Genomic DNA, 22,692 nt, shown 5'->3' with positions numbered 1-22,692 from the left:
ACTACAGAACCCTAAAGAGAGAAATAGAAGAAGATCTTAGAAGATGGAAAAATATACCCTGTTCATGGATAGGCAGAACTAACATCATCAAAATGGCAATATTACCAAAAGTTCTCTATAGGTTCAATGCAATGCCAATCAAAATCCCAACGGCATTTCTTGTGGAAATAGATATAGCAATCATGAAATTCATATGGAAAAATAAAAGACCCAGAATAGCAAAAGCAATTCTAAGCAGGAAGTGTGAATCAGGATGTGTAGCGATACCAGATTTCAAACTGTACTACAAAGCAATAGTAACAAAAACAGCATGGTACTGGTACCAAAACAGGCAGGTGGACCAATGGTATAGAATAGAGGACACAGAAACCAATCCACAAAATTACAATTATCTTATATTTGATAAAGGGGCTAAAAGCATGCAATGGAGGAAGGATAGCATCTTCAACAAATGGTGCTGGGAAAACTGGAAATCCATATGCAACAAAATGAAACTGAATCCCTTTCTCTCGCCATGCACAAATGTTAACTCAAAATGGATCAAGGACCTTGATATCAAAACAGAGACTCTGTGTCTGATAGAAGAAAAATTTGACTCCATCTACACGCTGTTTTTGTTACTATTGCTCTGTAGTACAGTTTGAACTCTGGTATTGCTATACCTCCAGATTCACACTTCCTGCTTAGTATTTTTTCTCAGCAAAAGAAACAATAAGAGAAGTAAATAGGGAGCCTGCATCCTGGGAACAAATATTTACTCCTCACACTTCAGATAGAGCCCTAATTTCCAGAATATACAAAGAACTCAAAAAATTAAACAATAAGATAACAAATAACCCAATCAACAAATGGGCCAAGGACCTGAACAGACACTTCTCAGAAGAAGACATACAGTCAATTAATAAGTACATGAAAAAATGCTCACCTTCTCTAGCAGTCAGAGAAATGCAAATCAAAACCACCCTAAGATACCATCTCACTCCAGTAAGATTGGCAGCCATTAGGAAGTCAAACAACAATAAGTGCTGGCGAGGATGTGGGGAAAAGGGTACACTTGTACATTGCTGGTGGGACTGCAAAATGGTGCAGCCAATATGGAAAGCAGTATGGAGATTTCTGGGAAAGCTGGGAATGGAACCACCATTTGACCCAGCTATCGCCCTCCTCGGACTATTCCCTGAGGACCTTAAAAGAGAATGCTATAGGGATACTGCCACATCCATGTTCATAGCAGCACAATTCACAATAGCCAGACTGTGGAACCAACCTAGATGCCCTTCAATAGATGAATGGATAAAAAAAATGTGGCATCTATACACAATGGAGTATTATGCAGCACTAAAAAATGACAAAATCATTGAATTTTCAGGGAAATGGATGGCATTAGAGCAGATTATGCTAAGTGAAGCTAGCCAATCCTTAAAAAACAAATGCCAAATGTCTTCTTTGATTTAAGGAGAGCAACTAAGAACCGAACAGAGGGAAAGAGCATGAGGAAAATATTAACATTAAACTGAGACGAGTGATAGGAGGGAAAGGGAGAGAGAAGGGAAAGTGCATGGAAACGGAAGGACACCCTCATTTTTATACGAAATCACATATACAAGGTTGTGAGGGGAAAGGGGGGGAAGGGAGAGAATGGAACAACAACAGATGAGGTAGAGAGGGAAGATTAGAGGGGAGGGGAGGGGGGATAGTAGGGGATAGGAAAGTCAGCAGAATACAACAGTCACTAATATGGTATTATGTAAACATTGTGAATGTGTAACTGATTTGATTCTGCAATCTGTATTTGGGGTAAAAATGGAAATGCATAACTCATTTGAATCAAATGTATGGAAGATGAAAAAATAAATAAATAAATAAAAAATAAAAAATAAAAAAATAAAAATTAAAAAAAAAAGAAAAATATTGAGGAGGGATCAATTCAAAGCAATGGTGAAACCCAGAAGGGCAAACACTAATTATTAAATCTTTATGTCTGGTTTCAGGAGCACACTGTCAGGATACTGTCATCCTGATGACCCTCTTCTATTGTTTTAATCCATTTTAGCCCATAAGGCCTCTCGGTTGATTGCGTTTTGCATTCTTCTTGCAGCTTCTAACAAAAGATGTTCTATGTTCCTGATTTCTTGGAATTTCTATCCCAGTTTTGTTTCATCCCACAGGTCCATATAGACATGTTGGGGCTGTTTACAAATATGTGCCTTCTGAGACTTTACTTTGAAGTCTAAATGGAAGCTGATATAATTCCATAATGCTTTTTTTTCTGGTCCTGGGGATTGAATCCAGGGCCTTGTGCATGCAAAGCAAGAACTCTACCAACTGAGTTATATCCCCATCCCAACTCCATAATGCTTGCATTCTTCATGCCTGCAAAACTAGCATGACATGGGCACTGCCAAGATCTGTAACTGGTCTCTGCTTTACATGAACCTAGTTCAACTAAAGCTGCAGCCTCTACGTTTTGTTTGATGACCAGGAGGAAATGAATTCCCATTTGGTTTCAGGACTGACTCAGGCTATTTTATTAAATAATTTTACCCTAGAAAATTTTTGAAACCACAGTTGTGTGGTTACTATCTACTCATTTGTTTTCTCTTTACCAAGTGACTTGTGCTCTTGAGTCTGTGATGAATAGGCAACCTTGAAATTTTCTAGAATTCCATGAGGGCTTCTTTCCTCTTGACTCTGTGCCAAGCACTAGGCTTCTTTTTCATCAATACTGATTTTCTTAACAACTCCATGCTTCACCTACACTTTTGCTTCTTTTCCTGCCATGATGCAAATTTTCCAAATCTTTTAAATCTGTTCATTTTGGCTTCTGGGTCTTTTTTTTAAATTATAAATCTGGTTGCAAGCATCCCATAATACTCAGACCACAGCCAGAATACTTGGTCTGTATTTGAAATTTCCTTCCATGTAATCTAGACCATCATCATCCTTAAATAAGCCTTCATACAAAATATCGAAGTACAGACAAAATGTATTCAAATTGTGTGTTATGTGTATATACTCTGGTCCACTACCAGAGTCTTCATTTCCATCTATTTCCAATAAAGAACAGACTCCTCAGTCTTTTATTGTCCTCATTATTATTAGCATTGTGAGCCCTTTACAGAGTCACCTATTAATCTCTGCAAACAACATTCTGTGTTTCCCCTGACTTGTTCCTCCAAACTCTTCAAGATTTGGCCCCTATATCAATTCTGATGGCTTCTCCACATTTTCAAGAATAACTATGTAAAAAGCCCCACTCCTTGGTACAATTTTTCTGTGTCAGTTAGTTCTCTATCACTATAACAAAATACCTGAAATAATTAACTTGTAGGTGAAAAATATTGATTTTGACTTCCAGTTTTGGATAGATGGCCTATTCAAAAAGTATTAAGAAATTCAACAGTAGCTTCTTCAGTCTAGTGTGGGGTTCTTTAAGATGGGCGGTCCTGGTCAACAGGTGAAATCACATGTTCAGGTCTCACAAACCTGCTCCATTTCTGATTACATACTGAGACAAACATGAAGCAGTGCAATTCAAACTGCTTTAAAAATAAATATTCATCAGGAGTTAAGTCATGGTCAGATAGCAAGCTGGTAATTTCCATATCTTAAATACTAAGCTGAATCCTCAAATAGGTATCAAGGTCAAGTTATTTGAAGTAACCATTCCAGACTTTGGAAGGCAAAACATCAGGTGTGAATCACGAAGTGCCTCTGAAGAATGTAACTAGGCTAGGCAGATCATCAGCAATCATTCAAAGCTTCAAGCTATATTAATAGATTTAGTTTATCTTTCTAATTTGGCTCTGAAATACAGACCAACCCTAAAAAAAATCCAGTTTCATCACAATGAGATATAAACAGTGGTACCTGTTAATACTAACAATTCTTGGAGTTTTCCTTCATGAAAGCTGTCACTTCTCTGTCTTCATCCTAAGAGTTGATTGTGTCCAACATGATTCTCCTCATTCCAAAAGTAAGGTTGTTTGTGCTCTGCTCATTTCAAGATACTTTCTCAGGTCCAATGAGCTTGGAATTGCACTTTCCATTTCAGATACTGTGAGAAATTTAACTTCTAAAGCTAGTTGAAGTAATTATAATTCAGTAAAAAGCTAAGCCAATTACCTCTTCTAAGAACTGAACCTATTTTTTGCAACTAACTGAATTCAATCTGTGGCACAACTGTTGGAATTACCTACCTGCCAAACCAACACCAGTCAGGGTCCCATTAAGCAATGAGAGTTAAAGGGAAACTGCATATAGGGAATTGTTTTTACAAGACTTTAAACACTGGTTTTATGCTAAGCGTGTCACACACCTCACCTGGAGCAGGACAGAATGACATAAAATGTACTTCTTACCAATGTGTTTCCAGGCCCTGCCTCAAACAGTTTAATTCTACATTCCAATGCAATGTATCACATCATGTGGCAAGTGCTATCTACTGCAAGTAATTATTTAGTGCATTATTCCATGGCATAATTCCCCTTTTCGTCTTTAAAAAATATTTTTAAATGCCATGCAGAGAATGAAAAAAATCTAAAATTAAGGACATAATCAGGGTCTTAATAATAAACTTGAAGTTTCAGAACACATTTATTGTAGTGGCCAAAGAGTTCCTTCAAGAAAATTTAGCTATAATCATTTCAATACACTCTGAGGACAATGGAGCTTGGTATAGGAAGAAAGGACTCCATTACATATTAGGAAAAAAAAGTTGTGTCCTAAGCATGTGCAACATACAGTTCTATTTTTTGAAAATCTGGGGTATCTAGACAATAATTGAAGACTTCTATTTAGATAACTGCAAAAGCTTTTGGAATTCTAGACATAGTCTCACCTCAGCACACACATTTTAAGATCCTTTGTTGCTGGTACATTGTGCTACTCTCCTGCTTTCCTGAAGGACTCTGAGGGAGACTCAAGTGGTAAATATATGCCAGCAGCTCTTCTGTATGATTCTGCATTCTCAGAATGCTTGTTTGTTTATTTATACATAAGCCATGGCATTTGCCAACAAATGTGTGTGTGTGTGTGTGTGTGTGTGTGTGTGTGTGTATATATATATATATATATATATATATATTCACACACATACATATATCACACACACACATTGCTTTTTTAATAGGTGATGCCAGACCCAATGCTTTACAAAGACATTCATCCCTGTGGCTTTAGCTTTTGAAGATCCTTGGGCTATTTGGAAAGAGGCTAAAGAATCTACATATTGTGTTAGGGCAAAGTCTAACAAAGCCATTTTTGAGGCTTGAAACTTTCCTTTTTCTTCTTGTTTTCTGTGACATAGCTAGTGATTGAATTGCTACCAACAAAAGTTACTTTTTTGTCACACTTTATATTGAAAATACACATTTTGTTTATGTCCACTTACTATAGCAGTAGATTAAAGAGCAAGTTCTAGAGAAATGGAAGAAGTGTGCATTTCCACTCTTCTTCATAGCAACAGGTAACTTGAGAGTCAGGGGTCCATTTTTGGTGAGTACTCTACCTCTGGGTCTTATGAATAGAATGAGACAGATAAAGGTGCAGATACAATGGTAAATATTTTTCTGTTTATTTTCCTTTTCTCTCTTCTTCTTCCCAATGGGCACCCCTTCAGACCAACGTGAATTGTGAGAAAGCTTGTTAACAGGTTTTTAATGTGTGAATGCATTACATGGAGAAAGATTGCACAAACACTTATAAAATAGCCATGAATACATGATATTGGTAATAAAGATGATGTTCATAACATTTAACATGTTTGAAGTACTAGTCATCAAACTGATGCTCTGACAAGAACTTTTCCTGATTTATCACACCTAATTTTCCAAATAACTATGTGAGATCAGAAGCCCTGTGTTTTTACACATACTGAGTAATAAGGCATTGGGCAAAGTCACAATGCATGAACATGAGTGGACTTGAATATAAAAGAAGCTCACTTTACCTCCAGGGTATGAACTCTCAGCCACCTGATGCAGGAAAAGGTGGAGGACATGCAGCCATACATTACAAACAGGAAATTAGAACCTGTCAACAGAATATATGTGGATTAAGAAGTCAGAGCTAAGACTTAAGAGGAGTGTCAAGGAGATGCATTTTAAATTCTTTCTTGGAAAGAGGAACAGAAGTTGTATATACTTCAGATAGATTTAGAATCCTATTTGCCTTCCTTTTTACTACTTCAGACTTTAAATATGCCTGCTAAGAAATCAGTTCTTACACATTATTTTTAAAAAGCTGAAATTATTATATTAATAACAATACAATTACACATAGCTGGAAGAAGAATTCTTTTCAGCAGTAATATATACTCTATTTGTATATGACAGTACTTTTTTTGTATCTGAAAATTATTTAGTTAAAATTAGCAAGTCAGATAAATTTTGTAAGGGCAAATGATAATATTCATAGCACTTTTTGGTTTATATCACTTAATAAGATTGTTAAATATACTCTTTGGGCTTTTATAAAGCTAAACTTCCCTTTTATTCTTTTAAATTTAGTTTTATCTTATACATTAAAAACAAAAAATGTACATATTAGTGGGATTCCACTTAATATTTTATATTAAAATATATACATATTCTTATACACACACATATGGCATGGTGATTAATCAGGTTAAACAAAAGCTTCTCCTCAAATATTTATAATTTCTTTATGATGGAAACTTCCAAAATCCTTTCTTCTGAGTTCTAAAATATATAGCACATTGTTGTTATCTGTATTATCCCTCCTGAGCATAAGCACACCAGAATTTCTTACTTCTTTGTAACTATAACTTTGTATCCATTGATCAACCTTTTCTTATTTTTTCTCACTTCTCTACTTTTTACAGCATCTGGTAACCAGCATTCTGCTCTCAACTTTTATGCATTCCACTTTTTGAGATTTAACATATGAGTGAAATCATGAAGTACTTGTCTTTTTGTGTCTGGCTTATTTCACTTAATGCAACAATCTCCAGTTACTTCCAGATTGTTGCCAAAGACAGCAATTGATTCTTTTTTTCAGAATCAAATAATATTCCATTGTGTATATGGACCACATTTTCTTTATCCATTAATCAGTTGATGGACACTTAGGTTGTATCAACTTCTTTACTGTTTTCAGTGGTGCTGGAAGGGATATGGAATTGCAGACGTTTCTTCAACATTTCTATCTATTTTCTAATATTGTTCCTCTACTTTGTCAAAGTTTTCAAAGAAGTTGGATTTTATCTAAAGATTGTGATATTTGTATTTAATTCTGAATAACTATAACATGATTTTAAAATGTTAAAACACTCAGATATCAATAAAACTGCTTAGAAAAATCTACAATAAAGATGATGCAATTGTGACTATTATAGGTTTGTTACTCAAGCTAAGGTAAATAAGGAAATTTTTTATTTCCTTTACAAATCAAAATATTTTAACTGCATCACTTTATTTGAAAATTTTGATGCTCTTTATTTTAGCATTTGTAGTAAAGACATCATTATTAGCTTGCCATTTGTTTGTAGAGATAATTTAGAACCAAAAAATTGTTATGCAAAATCAAGTCATGGCTGTTGAAATGGTATCATTCATGACTATATAAATAAAATGTCTGAAACTTTATATCTCAGGGTAAATATTCTATCACATTGTAGAATTAGTAGCCATATATTATAATTTCCAAGAAGCAATTTGAATGTTACTAGTAGAATACATTTTAATTATCATAGTCAAAAAATAGGTTTTTAGTAGAACAAGGATTTATTGATCTTGGATAAGTAACTAATTTATTTAAAAATAGTTCTTCATCTCAAAAAAATGTTAAAGATTAAATAAGTTATATGTAAAAATTATATAATAAACATTTATTCACATCTTGTATATTTGGACAGGAAAGACACAGATATGAGCTCAATTATACTAGGTTTTACTGTTAATTTTTTTACAAAGTAAAAATAATCCCATTGTGTTCAATATTAACAGAATTCATGACTACTTAATTAGGCCCTGCAGTAAATTTCTTCATTGCATTTGCTCATTATGTTAGGAGAATGAATGAAATGTTTATTAGTATGTGAGCACTTAAATATCCATAAGATGCCTATATAAATTAAATCTGGTGCACAAACATGCATTCCTAAACAAAATATCTCCTTTATTTTTTCTAGACAATCCCAAAGAGACAACTCGTGTAGCTGTTTCTGTGAGAATTTTGGATGTTAATGACAATGCCCCACAATTTGCTGTGTTCTATGATACTTTTGTATGTGAAAATGCCAGACCAGGACAGGTGAGCAACTGGAAGATTGAAAACACAGGGCAGTTCTGTATTAAATGTTTTATTTTCACAAACTTGACAGGAATGAATGAAAAAGGGATAGGAACACTCACATATACTCCCTGCAATATTTTCAAAATGGTGACATGTTTTTAAAATTGAGAGTATCTAAAATAGCAGTGTACCAGGTTTCTTAATTCCTTCCTAAAGTTCTGGTGTAAAAGAAAAGACATTATCATTTGCACACAAATGTATAGAAACAACTTCAGCACCCTGCACCTGCCAGGTGAGTGCGCTACCGCTTAAGCCACATCCCCAGCCCCACAACTTCAACATTTAAAGCCCTCGAAAACATGAGCAAACTAGAATCCTCTGCTGTACCATTAGGTAAATATTGAATTTTTTTAATAGAGAAATGGGAATGAAAGTTGGTGAAAACCCAGCAACAAATGCATGGAATCTTTGAAGCATTCCATCAATATTCAGATAAATGTGTAAATACATTTTGAAGTAGGGCAGCAGAATTTGCTTATACATTGGTTTTCATCATTACACCAACATGTAAAGTGCTTAATGACTCAGTTTTAGTCCTTTAAAGCATTCTCCCTACATCAGCTTTGTTTATAATTATTTAAATCTTTTCCTCAGTGGACTCATTTTGTTGTTTAAAAAGCTCCAGAATATATGGCTGAAAAGACTGTTCTTAATTGCTTTGAGTGCTGTCTTCACAGAAGGAAGCTGCATGTTATAAATAATAATTGGGAATCCAATGTATTTTATTAGAGAAAGAGAAGCCATCATGAAGCTGTATTGTGTTTTGACATCATTTGATGCTTTTATAAACATCAATGTCCTTGTTACATTTTTATGCAAATTATATTGTGGAATAACTCGAATACTTCCTTTTGAATATACTAACAGGGATTCAATAGCCTATCTATTGTGAGAAATAGTAAAATGGCTGCAATTGGATTCCTTTTTTTTTTAACTTGAAAATATTATAGAAGTGTTTAATTGGGAATATTTAAATGACTTAGCTACTTCCAACTTCTTAATGAACAGTGTCCACCCTAAAATACCATTCAAAATAGTCCTCTGCTTGGCAGGCTCAGCATGAGATAAGTTAAAATATTTTCTCTAAGAGATAAATTACCCATTTTGCTACTACTGCATTCATTGCTCCCTCTATGATTATTCTATTTGATTTTCAAGAGATATCTTTTCAAAGCATTTCAATTATTATATAATGCAGACTTACAAATGTATTCAAAATATACAGAATAAAGAATTGTGTTTATTTTCCAGTGCCTTTTCTCTTTTTAACTATAGTTGGCTCAGTAATGCTCCAGAATTTCTGTACGTGTAAAACCTAGTTGGCATAATAAGAAAAATAATCCAATGAAAGATGATTTTAATAAAAAGCAGTTAGCTTACCTTGACTATCCTGATAGAAAGGACATGATTAATAATTCTTGTTTAATTGACTGCATGGACAAGTCTTCCACACTAGTTATTGTTAATATGACCAGTTTGTGAAATGCCACCATGTTCTCATTGACTGAAAACTAGTTCTGCTTATACAAAAATGTTATAATAAATGATAGAATTCTAGGTTCTGACATCCAAGCTTGCAAACTTAAAGTGATTATTTGATAAACTTCTTCTCTGTGCCTTTTATGATAATCACTCATTAGTTTGGCCTCCCCTCCTCCTAGGAAAGGAAGATTAGGATGTCTGGGAATGCTGCAGTTATTTATAGAAATCTCAGTCCACCCAATACTCCTGCAAATTAAGTGCTCTTTAAGTAGCACTTAGAAAGCAACATGGGGAATAATTCCATTCGTTTGGCGTGCAGACAAATTGATAAGACAGAAATAAAACTAATTGCTACTCCCTCCTCCTCCTTATTTCCTGGCCTTAGCTCTTCCTTGATCTAAGCATACAAGACTTTCTTAGATAGGATGCAGTTTGCAACTCATGAAGTATTAGAAGTCAGTCCTCTCCTGCCTAACAGGGTTACTTAAATTCTCACCTTTCTACTTCAGAGAGACAGGACCTTGAAGGAAGGAACAATAGGTCTTTTACTTCCCTTTGGTTTCCCTCACTTACCTTCACTCCTGCAGACGGTAAAATGTATTTAATAATTTTCCAAGTCTAGATGAAGAAAATACCATGTTAATCACAAAGAACCTTTCCCAAGGAATCTCTCTAGGGAGGGTTGCTGTTTATATTTACTGTTCACTAAGCACCTTATTAAAGCTAATACCACTGACAGCAAATATCAAACCAGATAGCAACCAAGATTTTATCAAACCAAAAATCGTTTCACATAGTTTTCATAGGACAAAATTTAGTTACTTCCTAACAGCTAAAAGATTGAAGTTTTCCAGAATAAAAGAAAGTTTTTTTTTCATCAACAAAAACTCCTAGCTAAAACATTACAGCATAATAACTTTGTTTAATTTTAAATACATTAAAATCCACTCATTATTTCACATTTGGTTGTAGTATGAGCACTGAAACATTCTTAATGCTTATATCAAATGTAAAAATACAATGATAATATAAACAATTATATTATTGCCAAGAAGAAAAGCTAAGAAAGAGTTACCTATATCTCTTTTCCGTAGCTCAAAATGAATATTGGATATCACCAGCTTGTGTTCATTTGTTTCCTAAGTGTGATAAATTGTTTCATTGCAATCGGATTAAAATGATTTGTCTCCAGTAGAAATAAAATATTGAGTGTTCATATAGGAAGCCAGCAGAAAACTTTTATCTACTTCTTGTTGTGAACTTCTGGTATTGATTGCAAGTCTTTATGGCACAGTTACAATAGTTTTGTGATTTTGAATGTATGATTGGAATAGAAAGTAAGGTTAAATTGAAAGGTAAATTTTGGAAATAAAGGGGTTAAACACTAAAGCCAAATATGCCCCCCCCCCAAAAAAAGTCTTATGAAGCAGTACCTCTATTTGCAACAGAGAAGTCTTAGAGTCATAAAATTTATTTTAAAATAATAGGGATTCTGCAAAATGCCATTCTGTTTTTTGTAACTTTAATATGAATTGGAATTACTCCTTTCATAACAAAGTATATCAATTAACCACTGACATTTAAATCAATGAATCGACTTTTTCATTAAAATATCATTGAGCATTTTATATAAAACTTTATGGTTTACATATATATAAAGATGTGGATATATGTCCTCAGAAATGTTTTATTGTATTATTTTGAGGATAAAAATGAACTGCAATTGTTATTTGTAATAACAGTTACAATCATATGTTTATTTTGAGACATTGTAGTTTTTATTCTAAAGAAATTAACTCTTTCTTGTGTTTATAGTTATATTCATATAGAAATCTTTGTGACTAGGAATTTGAACTACTCTACTGTCTTTCAAGATATGTTACTTCATTTATTTCTCTTCAATATGCTCTTATGAATCAAAATTTTAAAAATAAATCTTTTAAGTATATTTGATTGATACAAATCAGTTAAGAAATTCTTTGGTAAATGAATTAATAATTCCTGAGTAGTTTAAATACCTTTTTTATGTTTTTATCTTTAACTCCTATACCATTTTTATATTTTATAAGTCTGGCTTCTATTTAATCTTATTATAAATAAGATTTAGTCAAATATATTTTTACATTGTTTTAAACTAAGTTAGTTTTAAATAATTTTTGATGCTTATTTCTAGATAAAAACATATTTTTGCATGTCTTAATTAAATTCTTGTGTCATTTTTGATAAATGAGTAAAATTAAAATTTTAAAAGTTAATACTTGAAATTTTTCACATTTCTGATGATGTAGCAAACTTTGAAAGAAAATAAAAATGGTTATAATGATCTCTTCATTTATTTCTTGTTTTGTATAATGTTTTAAACTTGAAATCTCTAATTAAATCAAGAAAACCTCAGCAACAAATATTTCCACCAACTATTCACACAAAGTTAAATTGAATTGATGCATTAAAAAGCATATTCCTTTTAATTAAGCATATTTGATAATTTTTACAGGCATAAATAGACATCAATATGCATAAGAAGCAACTTTTGAAGCCCTGATAATAATTTAAATATTTTTTTAAAACAAAAAAAAATATTTCATATGTAACTTAAAGGATAAAGAAATCATATACCGACCTAAATACATAACTGTTACATATATTATATATTTATATAGTAACAATCATATACTCTGTCAAAAACAATGATCTGATTATGTATAAACTGTTAAATTTTCCACTGTTATCAGACAGTTTTTATTAACTCTTATATTAAAACCAATTACCATTTCCACATATAATACATATCTTGAATTTAAAAATATATACTTGTATTTAAAGTGCAAATGAAGCAAACTATTGCTATTACAGTAGAAAATAATATATAAACTTTTCTTTGTAAAATTTATATTCAACATTATGTATGAAGTATCTATTTTCTTTTATTATGTTTCAGCTAACTTTGGAGAGGAGCAAAGCAATATTTTTATTTCCACAATTTTCCCTACATCAGATCAACTCTTCCCAATCAATGTTTAGATTTATGTGAAATAACATACTGGTTCTACATTTAAATATAGAAACCCTCAAAAAATATAATATCTTACAATTCACCATTTTGAAGGAAAAGACAATATTTATGAGAGAGAAATAAGTGGGACTGAGTGGTAGAACAGAAATATCATTAAAAAGAAAATGATCATTAAGATTTATTCACCATGAACAAAATAAATTCTTTTAAATTTTTCTACAAAGCAAATTTTTAAAAATTATGTATTACAAAAGCAGATTATACATGTGTATGTTTGATGACTATATAATATTTCTCTCTCCTACAGCTAATACAGACTATAAGTGCAGTAGACAAAGATGACCCTTTAGGTGGTCAGAAATTTTTCTTCAGTTTATCTGCTGTCAATCCAAACTTCACAGTACAGGATAATGAAGGTAAGTTTTAGAATTTGTTCATTATAATATAACATGACATTAACCGGAAATTTCTTCTAAAGTAACTATTATAATATACATGATCTGTCAATTTATTGATCTGCATTATGAAATTTTGTTTTTATCTGATAGTTAATGATATTTCATGATAATGTCTTGTTTGAAAATGTTAGCTCTCTTTCATTTAATAAACTATATGAGAGAAGTGTCTGTGTAGATATGAACAATGAGATTGATGTTGAAATGATTAGAAAGGCTAGAAATAATCACTTTGCCTAAGAAAAGGTATAGAAAATATAAATGGAGAAATAAGTAACTCAGTGAAAGTGTTATGCAAACTCTGATGAGATTGAATAGCAGCAGGTTTATTGAAGTCAAGTAGGCATAAAGGAAGAGTAAGAATGTGATGTAGCCTCACTAGCCCCTTAGAAAATATGGTGCAAAGGCATTGCAAGATATGCTGTTGTCCTTATAGTATACAAATTTTATTTTTCAGAAATTAATTTTTCTCATAGTCTCACAAAAATAAAACACATTTTACAGAATAGTTATGATTGTTTAAAAGTTGAACAGCTCTGTTCCCTGATAAATATGTCATTGGAGTCATTCTAGTTAAACAAAATTATGTTGTCAGATCTCTACTCGACTTATTGTATGTTATGTTAAGCTAACTATGCAAGCTTCTGTTTGCAAAAAGATATGAGTTTTAGAATGGCTGCAGATTTGTGTATTTTTAAATAAGCCTCATAACCACATTGGCATGTGTGTAAGTGCTTTCTTCACAATGCATGATGTGTGTTGGCAGAATCAGAATCTAGGTAGTTTTCAAAGTACCAGCAAATAATTTAACATAATAGGTCATTTTACATTGTGCAAACCTTTATTCAAGCTATTTCATCTGGTAGAATCTTAGCAAAAACCAACTGAAAGGGGGAGTATCTATTGTAAACATCTGTTTTTTATTAAATATGAATTTATTAAAATGCTCATGTTTTCTATCATTCCAAACACCTAAAGTTATCAAGTTGAAAAAAATTAACATGAAGGTGGCAGTCAAAATGCAGAATGAATATTTAATTTTTAAACATGAATTGTAGACATTCATATGAAATATGAATTAGAGATTAAGTCTGAATTAGAGATAAACAACATCCTACTTTTTAATTTGCTGAACCTGGCAACAGATGCATTGAGTTTTGTTGTTGTTGTTGTTATACATGACAGTAATCAAACATTGAATTTAGACTGGAGCTGTCCCTAGTACTGAATTTACAGTATTGAATTGACAGTACCTGCTTCTAGTTGTATTTTAATTTTCTCCCTGCTCCAGTGAAACTGAGCACTCGTTATTAAAAAGTGATATAGACATGAAATAGTATTGTCTTAGCATGGCATTTCAAAGTTATTGGGGAAATCACTCAAGACCAGCCTTAATTAATTTTTGACAAATATTACCAAGAGTTCTTTAATCTATATACAGTACTCAAAGCAGGAAATAAGCCCACAGAATATAAACCAGAATACTTAACCTAATCATATAAAATTAATGATGCTGTGATACTGGGTGAAGTTTTTTTTAAAAAATTGAAATAGCATATATACTACCTTAGTGTTAATTTTCTAGCCTTGTATTAATTAATATTTGCCTTAAACTCCCTTATTTCTAGGTTATTCCTGTTTAAAATTAATTTTGTTTATTCTATCATAGGTCAAAAATTATATCATGAATTTTTAAATATTCCATAAAATAATTTGAAATGAGTCAAACTTTATTTGGTCTCTCAACCTGTCCAAAATATTACAAAACTAAGGTTCAAACATTTGTTAAAAAATTAAAAATTAGACAAGCAAGATTCTAAAAGTACCATATATATATGCTCATATTATCTTAGGATATTTCAGGGGGAAAAAATAGTTATTGAAAGATAAATTTTAAAATTTGTTTATGTGCATGTTATTTTGTTAGTCTGCTTTCCCAGCTTATGTAGTTAACTGGTATCATTAAGTTCCAACTCAAAATTAAGGAATAAATTATTTTGTATTCAAACACTGTACCTGCAACAGATTACCTCTATTTTTTTTCTCTCCTGTTTGTTTGATTTAGCAGCTCACTGACTCCCTCCCTATATTGGCATTTTAAACAACTCTGCAGGGCTGACTAAACAAAACTAACTTCTCTGGGCAAACAACCGGGATAAAAACTATCATACCAATTATATTTTAAATACTACTTGTTTGGGGATAGAAGTCTTTTTTCATTTTAACCCCACAAATTTCATGTGAGAATACTAGGTCAATTAACATGTAAAGAAAAAGTCAGTAGTATAATATGCTAGGTAGTGGGATATTTGTTTTTATTAAATCTTTACTTCAGTCTGGAACTTTATTAGGCACTTCTAAGAGTTAGCCCAGGCTTTCTGTTATTACTTTCAGTTAAATACATCCTTTAAGTTATGAGTTTGTTTGAATGAGTGGAAATCAATGCTCAGAAATGTTAAATAATTTGCATGCTGCTGGGTATATATTGAGATTCTTCATGGATTTTGACTATTTTATTGCTTTAAACAATGTAACAATGCTTACAATGTATCCAATCCTATTTTCTTCATGAATATTGGATTGAGATATGCTGTATGTGTGTAAATGAATAAATGAAAGAAAATAGTATTTTCTTTTGGTCTACAAAGCATATTTTCAGAAAACAGTAAAAAAAAAACTTCTCATCTATGTAAACTTGATATTTACTTATACAAACTCACCATTTTGAAAATACTATGGGATAATTTTTGAAGTTAGTACTCAATCCATAATGTTAGATTCTTTGAACTATCTTATTTGTCTTGTTTAATTGCATTGTACATATGTAATAGAAAACTTTATAATGTTTTATATTTTTTATGAAGAGAGTTTTATTTATGTATACAATCCTCGTTATCACCATGAGTTATCATTTTACTATATGAAACAAACATTTGTGATGTTTTAAAATTTATTTTAGATAACACTGCCAGAATTTTAACTCGAAAAAAATGGCTTCAATAGACATGAAATAAGTACCTATCTTTTGCCTGTGGTGATCTCAGACAATGATTACCCAATTCAGAGCAGCACAGGCACGCTGACCATCAGAGTATGTGCCTGTGACAGCCAAGGCAACATGCAGTCCTGCAATGCTGAAGCCCTGCTCCTCCCTGCTGGTCTCAGCACTGGGGCCTTGATCGCCATTCTCCTCTGCATCATTATTCTGCTGGGTAAGAAACTTTATAGAAAATTGAATCATCTTCTAGGACACTTACTGTAGTATAATTTTAAACAAGGAATATTGCTATCAGAATAGTCCCTTGCCCAAACTTACACAAAAGTTTTAGGATATCCAGCCAGAATATAGAAGCAATGAGACTTTTCATCATTCAGATGTGAATCAAAATGCAAAAAAGCAGCTTTCATACTGTCATTACAATATATGAAATAAGTAATGAGAAAGCAAGAAGGGTTGAGGGCAGAATGGTTGTGTTAGATTTTAGAAAGTTGAGAGGTAGGTGATTGCAATTCTTGAAAAAAACATCAATGATTGGTACCTCCAATTAGTTTATAGCTGGCCCATCACTGCTCTCCTGAGCCCTGTAGTAACTCTATGGCGTTGTTTCATCTTGGATGATCTGCCAAACTCTAATTCAGGAGGAGGGTAGAAGCTGGAAGAGTATGATAAGATTTTAACCTCAACTCTAAAAGTTAGATATCAGCAAATCTCGGTAAGGGAAAAACAACATTGATAAGGTTTAAGATACATTCTGTTAGAAACACAATTCACAAATTTGATCTAGTATAGGACTTCTCACTAGTATAACTATACTCATTATCAATTTTTCATACTTACATTAAAGTTAATTTAATAATTAAGCCTTCATTTCAAATTCTAAAATAATCTTTACAATAATTTATTTTAACAATTTTTACTGTTATAAAAAGACAGCACCTTTATATGTGAAGTTAGGACCAATAACAAAGACATTGCAACCACAAAGAATATTAAAAATATGTGTTAATTCCATAATATAGCTAATCCCTTATAGAAGATTCATTTTTTTTTCCATTTTTTCAAGTATATACAAGAGCTCTGTGATTAAATATCTCAAAGGTAAATTATACATATGAAATAAATCACTAAATTAATGGAATGATCAATTCTACATAACTTTCTTTTTTTCCTTTTTTTAGTTTTGTTTTTTACTGGCAATTGGTGCCAGGAGTGTTCTAACAATGAGATCCATTCCCCGCATCCCCCGCTTCTTCCCACCCTCCCAGACAGGTTCTCACTAAGTCTCGAGTGTCTTACCGGGATTATTGGTGTGTACCACCACATTAGACTTTACATTCGATTTACATGTAGTTTAGGAAATGAAAATGTGCACCTTTAAAAATATGTATTATTGACTGGAATGGTGGTGCATTCCTATAATTCCAACAATTAAGAAGGTTGAGCATAAAATCAGAATTCCAGGACAGTCTAAGCATTTTAAGGAGAAGCTTGGCAACTTAGTGAGAACCTGTCTCAAAATAGAAAAGGAAAAGGATTGGGGATGTAACTCAGTGATAAAAAACAACCTTAGGTTCAATCCCCGATGCTAAAAAAAAAAAAAAAAATTATGAAAATAAGTCTTTTTTTAATGTATTTATTTATGAGGTATTTTCATATATAAAAAAATAATAAATGATTTCACTTAACAGAATATGGGAGAATTGATAAAAGTTTATTTTTATAATTTGACTTTTCTGTATTACTAAACATATTAAGAGAAGTCAAGAAACAGACTTTATACTAATTAAATCAAAAAGTTCAAATATGAATAATCTATTTATTTGAGGACTTTATAATTTATATGTAAATTATATTCAGTCATTCTGCTGAAATATGTATTAAATATAAAATCTCCAGTAAGAATAACATCAAGAGTAGCAAGCTTTTATTAAGTTAATTTTTTCAAACAGTGTAAACAATAATATAATGAAAAACACTTTTATCTTTCATTTGATGAAACAATGTATGCAGTATGTATGGTTATCTTCACTTTATATGCAATAAAGATGAATGTTCGAAATATTTAAAGCATTCTCCAAGGCCATCAATTTGTGAGAGGTTGAACCAAAGCACCTTGCTTCTTGGTGATTGTGTGTACAATTTTCCAGTGAAATTTGGAGTTTTTGTCCATGTTTTTTTTTTTCCTCATAATGGCTGGGTTGAGGCCTCACTGTCTTATGTGTTCACTGAAAAAATGTTAAAACTATCCCTTTATTTGATTTACTTGTCTCTAAAATAATGATTCTTGATTTTATAAACTAGAGTAAATTGCTTTTTAACTGCTTTTGAGTTAAGAATGAGATTAAATTTACTCCCCAGATGCATTAGCTTCAAACTATTGTTTTGGGTATCCCTCTGACCCTTATTGAAAACACTATATCTGACATTCCAAGAAGTGAGGAAATAAACTTGGAGTTGGAATCAATATTACTAAATTTTTGTTATTAGAACCTTTTTGACTCAGTAAAATCATTTTGTTCATAATAATCAATCTGAGTTTCAAAACTTTACTTCATACATTTTATGGATGCATGAATACATGAGTTTAAGCAAAATAAAATTAATTTTTCCCAAAGACCTGAATAATAAACAGCTTTCTGTCTTCATCAAGGGCTATTTTTTTTTTATCATTTTAAGGCCAAGATTACTTAACAGTGGGTTAAAACTCCTTTTGGTAGAATTAGAAAAGTTTCTTTTTTTGCCCTGTCACAGATTTGAAGACCAATAGTCTGAGAATTCCATGTTAATAAATAAGGAAACAGAACTTAGAATATCTTGATACAAAAATATCATAATTCCCCCATCCTTTAGACATTCTTCTAAAAGAGGCTAAGGACAGATATATAAAAGAGAAAGATTTCTTCCCTTCTTTTACCTATGTAATTGAATTTCCATCTGTTTCTGTAAATCAATTTAATGGACCAGAATCTAAATGTTTGGGAACAGCAAATAATAGTGGGAAATTTAAATGCAATCAGAAGAATTTGATGTTAACTTCCTCTTAGAGTTCATGTTATTAACATTATTTTGGTTATTAACAGTATTATTTTTATACTTATTGTTACTGTCTCATCAAAGTGGAGAACTGTCCTTTGTGAGCAATACACATTTCAACTTATGTATACACATTTTTAAAAATGTATCTTGGGCTGGGGATATAGCTCAGTTGGTAGAGTTCTTGCCTTGCAAGCACAAGGCCCTGAGGTCCATACCCAGCACCAAAATAAAATAAAATTAAAATAAATAAAAATGTATCTGGCCAAGGTCCCTGCATTGATTTGGAGTTAATCCAGTGTAGTGACTTGAATATACTTGTTGTACTGTCATCTAACAATTTGGGGGAGTTCTCTTACAAGATATATATTACTAAGGAAAGCATCATAAACCTCTAAACCCATGTTATGTCTAAGCATCTGGGTCTTATTTCCTATAATGTAGGCCTTCTTTTAATAAAGTAAGAAACAAAGCTATATAAATCAATCAACACAGTTATTTAACAGAATCAATATTCTATACCTTATTAAGAATGGTAAGGATGTGAAAATACAGGCATATTTTAACCACTTGGATCTTACATGAAGCTTAGTTCAACTTCTCTAATGTTGGTATAACATCTATCTTACTATTTATTACACAAGACTCATATATTCTGAACAACCAGAAACTAACACTTCTTAGAAAAACAGAAAAAAATATGCACTGTAATTAAGGAAGATTCCACAGTGCCTTAACAATAAGTCAGAAACACCACTTTTGAACATCACCTACCTTGACTAAACCCTTTTCTGCTTCCCCCAACCAAAAAAAAAAAAGAAAAAAAAGGAACGTGCAAGAAAAAACGGGGAAGTAAAAAAAATATCTAAATAACGCATGCTCCTTTTTCCTGCTCCCACTTGCTTGATAGCATTCTGAATGGGCTTCTTACGTCTCTCCTTTTTTTTTTTTTCAAGTTATAGTAGTACTGTTTGCAGCTCTAAAGAGACAGCGGAAGAAGGAACCTCTGATCTTATCCAAGGAGGACATCAGGGACAACATCGTGAGCTATAATGACGAAGGTGGTGGCGAGGAGAACACCCAGGCCTTTGACATTGGCACCCTGAGGAATCCTGCAGCAATCGAGGAAAAGAAGCTGAGGCGAGACATTATGCCAGAAGCGCTCTTTATCCCCCGCAGGACTCCCACGGCGCCTGACAACACGGATGTGCGGGATTTCATTGCCGAGAGGCTCAAGGAGCACGACCTGGACCCCACCGCACCACCCTACCACTCCCTGGCCACCTACGCCTATGAGGGCAACAACTCGGTGGCTGAGTCGCTGAGCTCCCTGGAGTCAGGCACCACCGAAGGAGACCAGAATTATGATTACCTCCAGGAGTGGGGCCCCAGGCTTAACAAGCTCGCGGAGATGTATGGTGGTGGGGACAGTGACAAGGACTCCTAACCTGGATTTCTGTTCTGCTCAATAAGAGGAAGTGATGTAAAGGACACTGTCTCCACTTCACCATATTTGATAATCAGGAGACGTTTCCTGCCACTCAGCACAATTCTTTCCCATTTATTTTTTAATTTGTTCATTAATTGCATTAATTCTTTCCTGTAGGATGTCTCACGGAATATATGCGACATTTTATTTAATCACTTCCAAGAGCCAAAGCTATGGAAATTCAGTGTTGTCCATCTTAGTAAAAAAAAAAAAAAAAAATCAAAAACATGAACAGGATAGCTCTCCCTTAAGCAACCTCAGAAATGAGCGGTTCTGTTAGATACATGTTCTGCCCTTGCAATTGAAGTTTTTGAAAAGGTGCAGACAAATTTTAAGATATATCCTGTTCTGTACATTAAATTTAAAAAGAAAAAATGTACATGTGGTGTTAGTAGGTATGATATGCAACCTGGTATACAAACATTTGTGCAATTTCATTTCATCAAATTCTATCTGCTAATGTTTTATATTTATATTTTTGTATTTATTTTTAAAAAAATAAACCAGTTTTTACAACTACTTTGTCTCCAGCTCCCCCCCCCCCCAGGAAGAAAACAAGTTCTCCATGAATTAATATCTTGGTAGAAAATTATATTAAATACAGGTAAGAAGACAAAGTCATTTTAATATTGAAAATGGTAACCAATTTAATATAACTTAGTCAAGACTTATCCTTTCTAGTGAGTCTTGTTGTGTTATAATATGTAAAAAAAAATCTTAATATTAAAATTTTAATTTATATATCATTTAAATGTACCATTCAAACAACTTTAAAATATTGTCATCCTTGTACTAAAGACACCAAGCAATGCAATAATTTCATTTTGTTCATCTTTCCTGAAATAATTGAGAAAGGAATAAAACATTTTTCTCATTTTTGTATGCCATCTATGCTATTGAGGTTTATAGGCAATAATAGTTCAGACAGATCTCAGACTGAAATCATGTTTTAATGGAAAATATATTTACCTCCCATGGTGACTTTGAAAATGGCTAGTAATGACAGTAATAATGCTGAATGTTCTATTAAGATACATCGTTGCAATTATGTCAACTTTCCAAAAATGCATTACACGTTTATGTGTAACAAAGTCTGTTTTTCTGTCAATGAATGATTCAATAGCAAAGAAAAGGGAGGGAGGATTTTTTAGTTAAATACACTGGCAGTTAGTGCAAGTCCAAATTTCTGAGAATCATGGAGTTTAGCTGCCACTAACTGATTCTTTGTTTCTCAAACTCCACAACATAATTTATTTATAAGTGGAATACTTTATTGAATCTAAGAAAAGTTATGTTCCCTGTTGAGTATACTGTAAACAATACCAAAGATTTGTGTGTTAATTAGTGAAAATGCTATGGTTTTGGAGTAAGTCAAGGTATGATATTGACATGTCCTTAGTGCAGAATTAGTTATTTCACTCTTTTTGAACACTAATGTTTTCTAACTCCCAGGTTGCCCCACATCACTCTGACCACAGATACTTAGGTTTGCATAGTAATAATGAAAGATAATGAAAAGATAATGAAAGATAAACAAGCCAGGTGGTCTAATTAAAATTACAGCCACATTTAAGACCAAATACACATCACACTGTATAGTAAGATCTAATTTGGCACACTCCCTCAAGTTCAAGGCCCATTAATGATATACTGAAGTCTGGCTACCAAAAATATAAAGTTTAAGAAACAACAACAACAAAAAAAATGTTTTATATGTTGAACTGAAAGGAAGAAAAATTCTCCAAAACCCCTAGAAAAAGAGTTCATTAAAAATAAAATTGGGGCTGGGGATATGGCACGGTGGTAGAGCACTTGCCTAGCATACATGAGGCACTGGGTTCCAAGCTCAGCACCAGATAAAAAATAAAATAAAATAAAATAAAATAAAATAAAAGTATCATGT

General features: G+C 32.4%; 1 protein-coding gene across 1 annotated transcript; it reads left to right on the top strand.

The window, feature by feature from the left end:
* The first annotated feature begins 16,384 nt into the window (after positions 1-16,384).
* LOC143639994 (cadherin-10-like) lies at positions 16,385-20,747 on the top strand. The gene is made up of 2 exons (XM_077107986.1): positions 16,385-16,478; positions 20,257-20,747. Exons 1-2 carry the CDS (start codon positions 16,385-16,387, stop codon positions 20,745-20,747), a joined length of 585 nt encoding a protein of 194 aa, XP_076964101.1.
* Positions 20,748-22,692: the final 1,945 nt, after the last annotated feature.

This window comes from Callospermophilus lateralis, unplaced genomic scaffold (assembly GCF_048772815.1).
Source record: "Callospermophilus lateralis isolate mCalLat2 unplaced genomic scaffold, mCalLat2.hap1 Scaffold_105, whole genome shotgun sequence".
Lineage (NCBI taxonomy): Eukaryota > Metazoa > Chordata > Mammalia > Rodentia > Sciuridae > Callospermophilus > Callospermophilus lateralis.
The sequence above is the reverse complement of the archived record's forward strand: the minus strand, read 5'-3'. Positions and strand labels throughout refer to the sequence as shown.

Bases quoted from the DNA above. Each gene is read 5' to 3' on its own strand.
- LOC143639994 (XM_077107986.1), top strand. From the start codon at position 16,385: ATGCAGTCCTGCAATGCTGAAGCCCTGCTCCTCCCTGCTGGTCTCAGC. The intron at 16,479-20,256 runs GTAAGAAACTTT...TTTTTTTTCAAG, and splicing joins CTGCATCATTATTCTGCTGG to TTATAGTAGTACTGTTTGCA.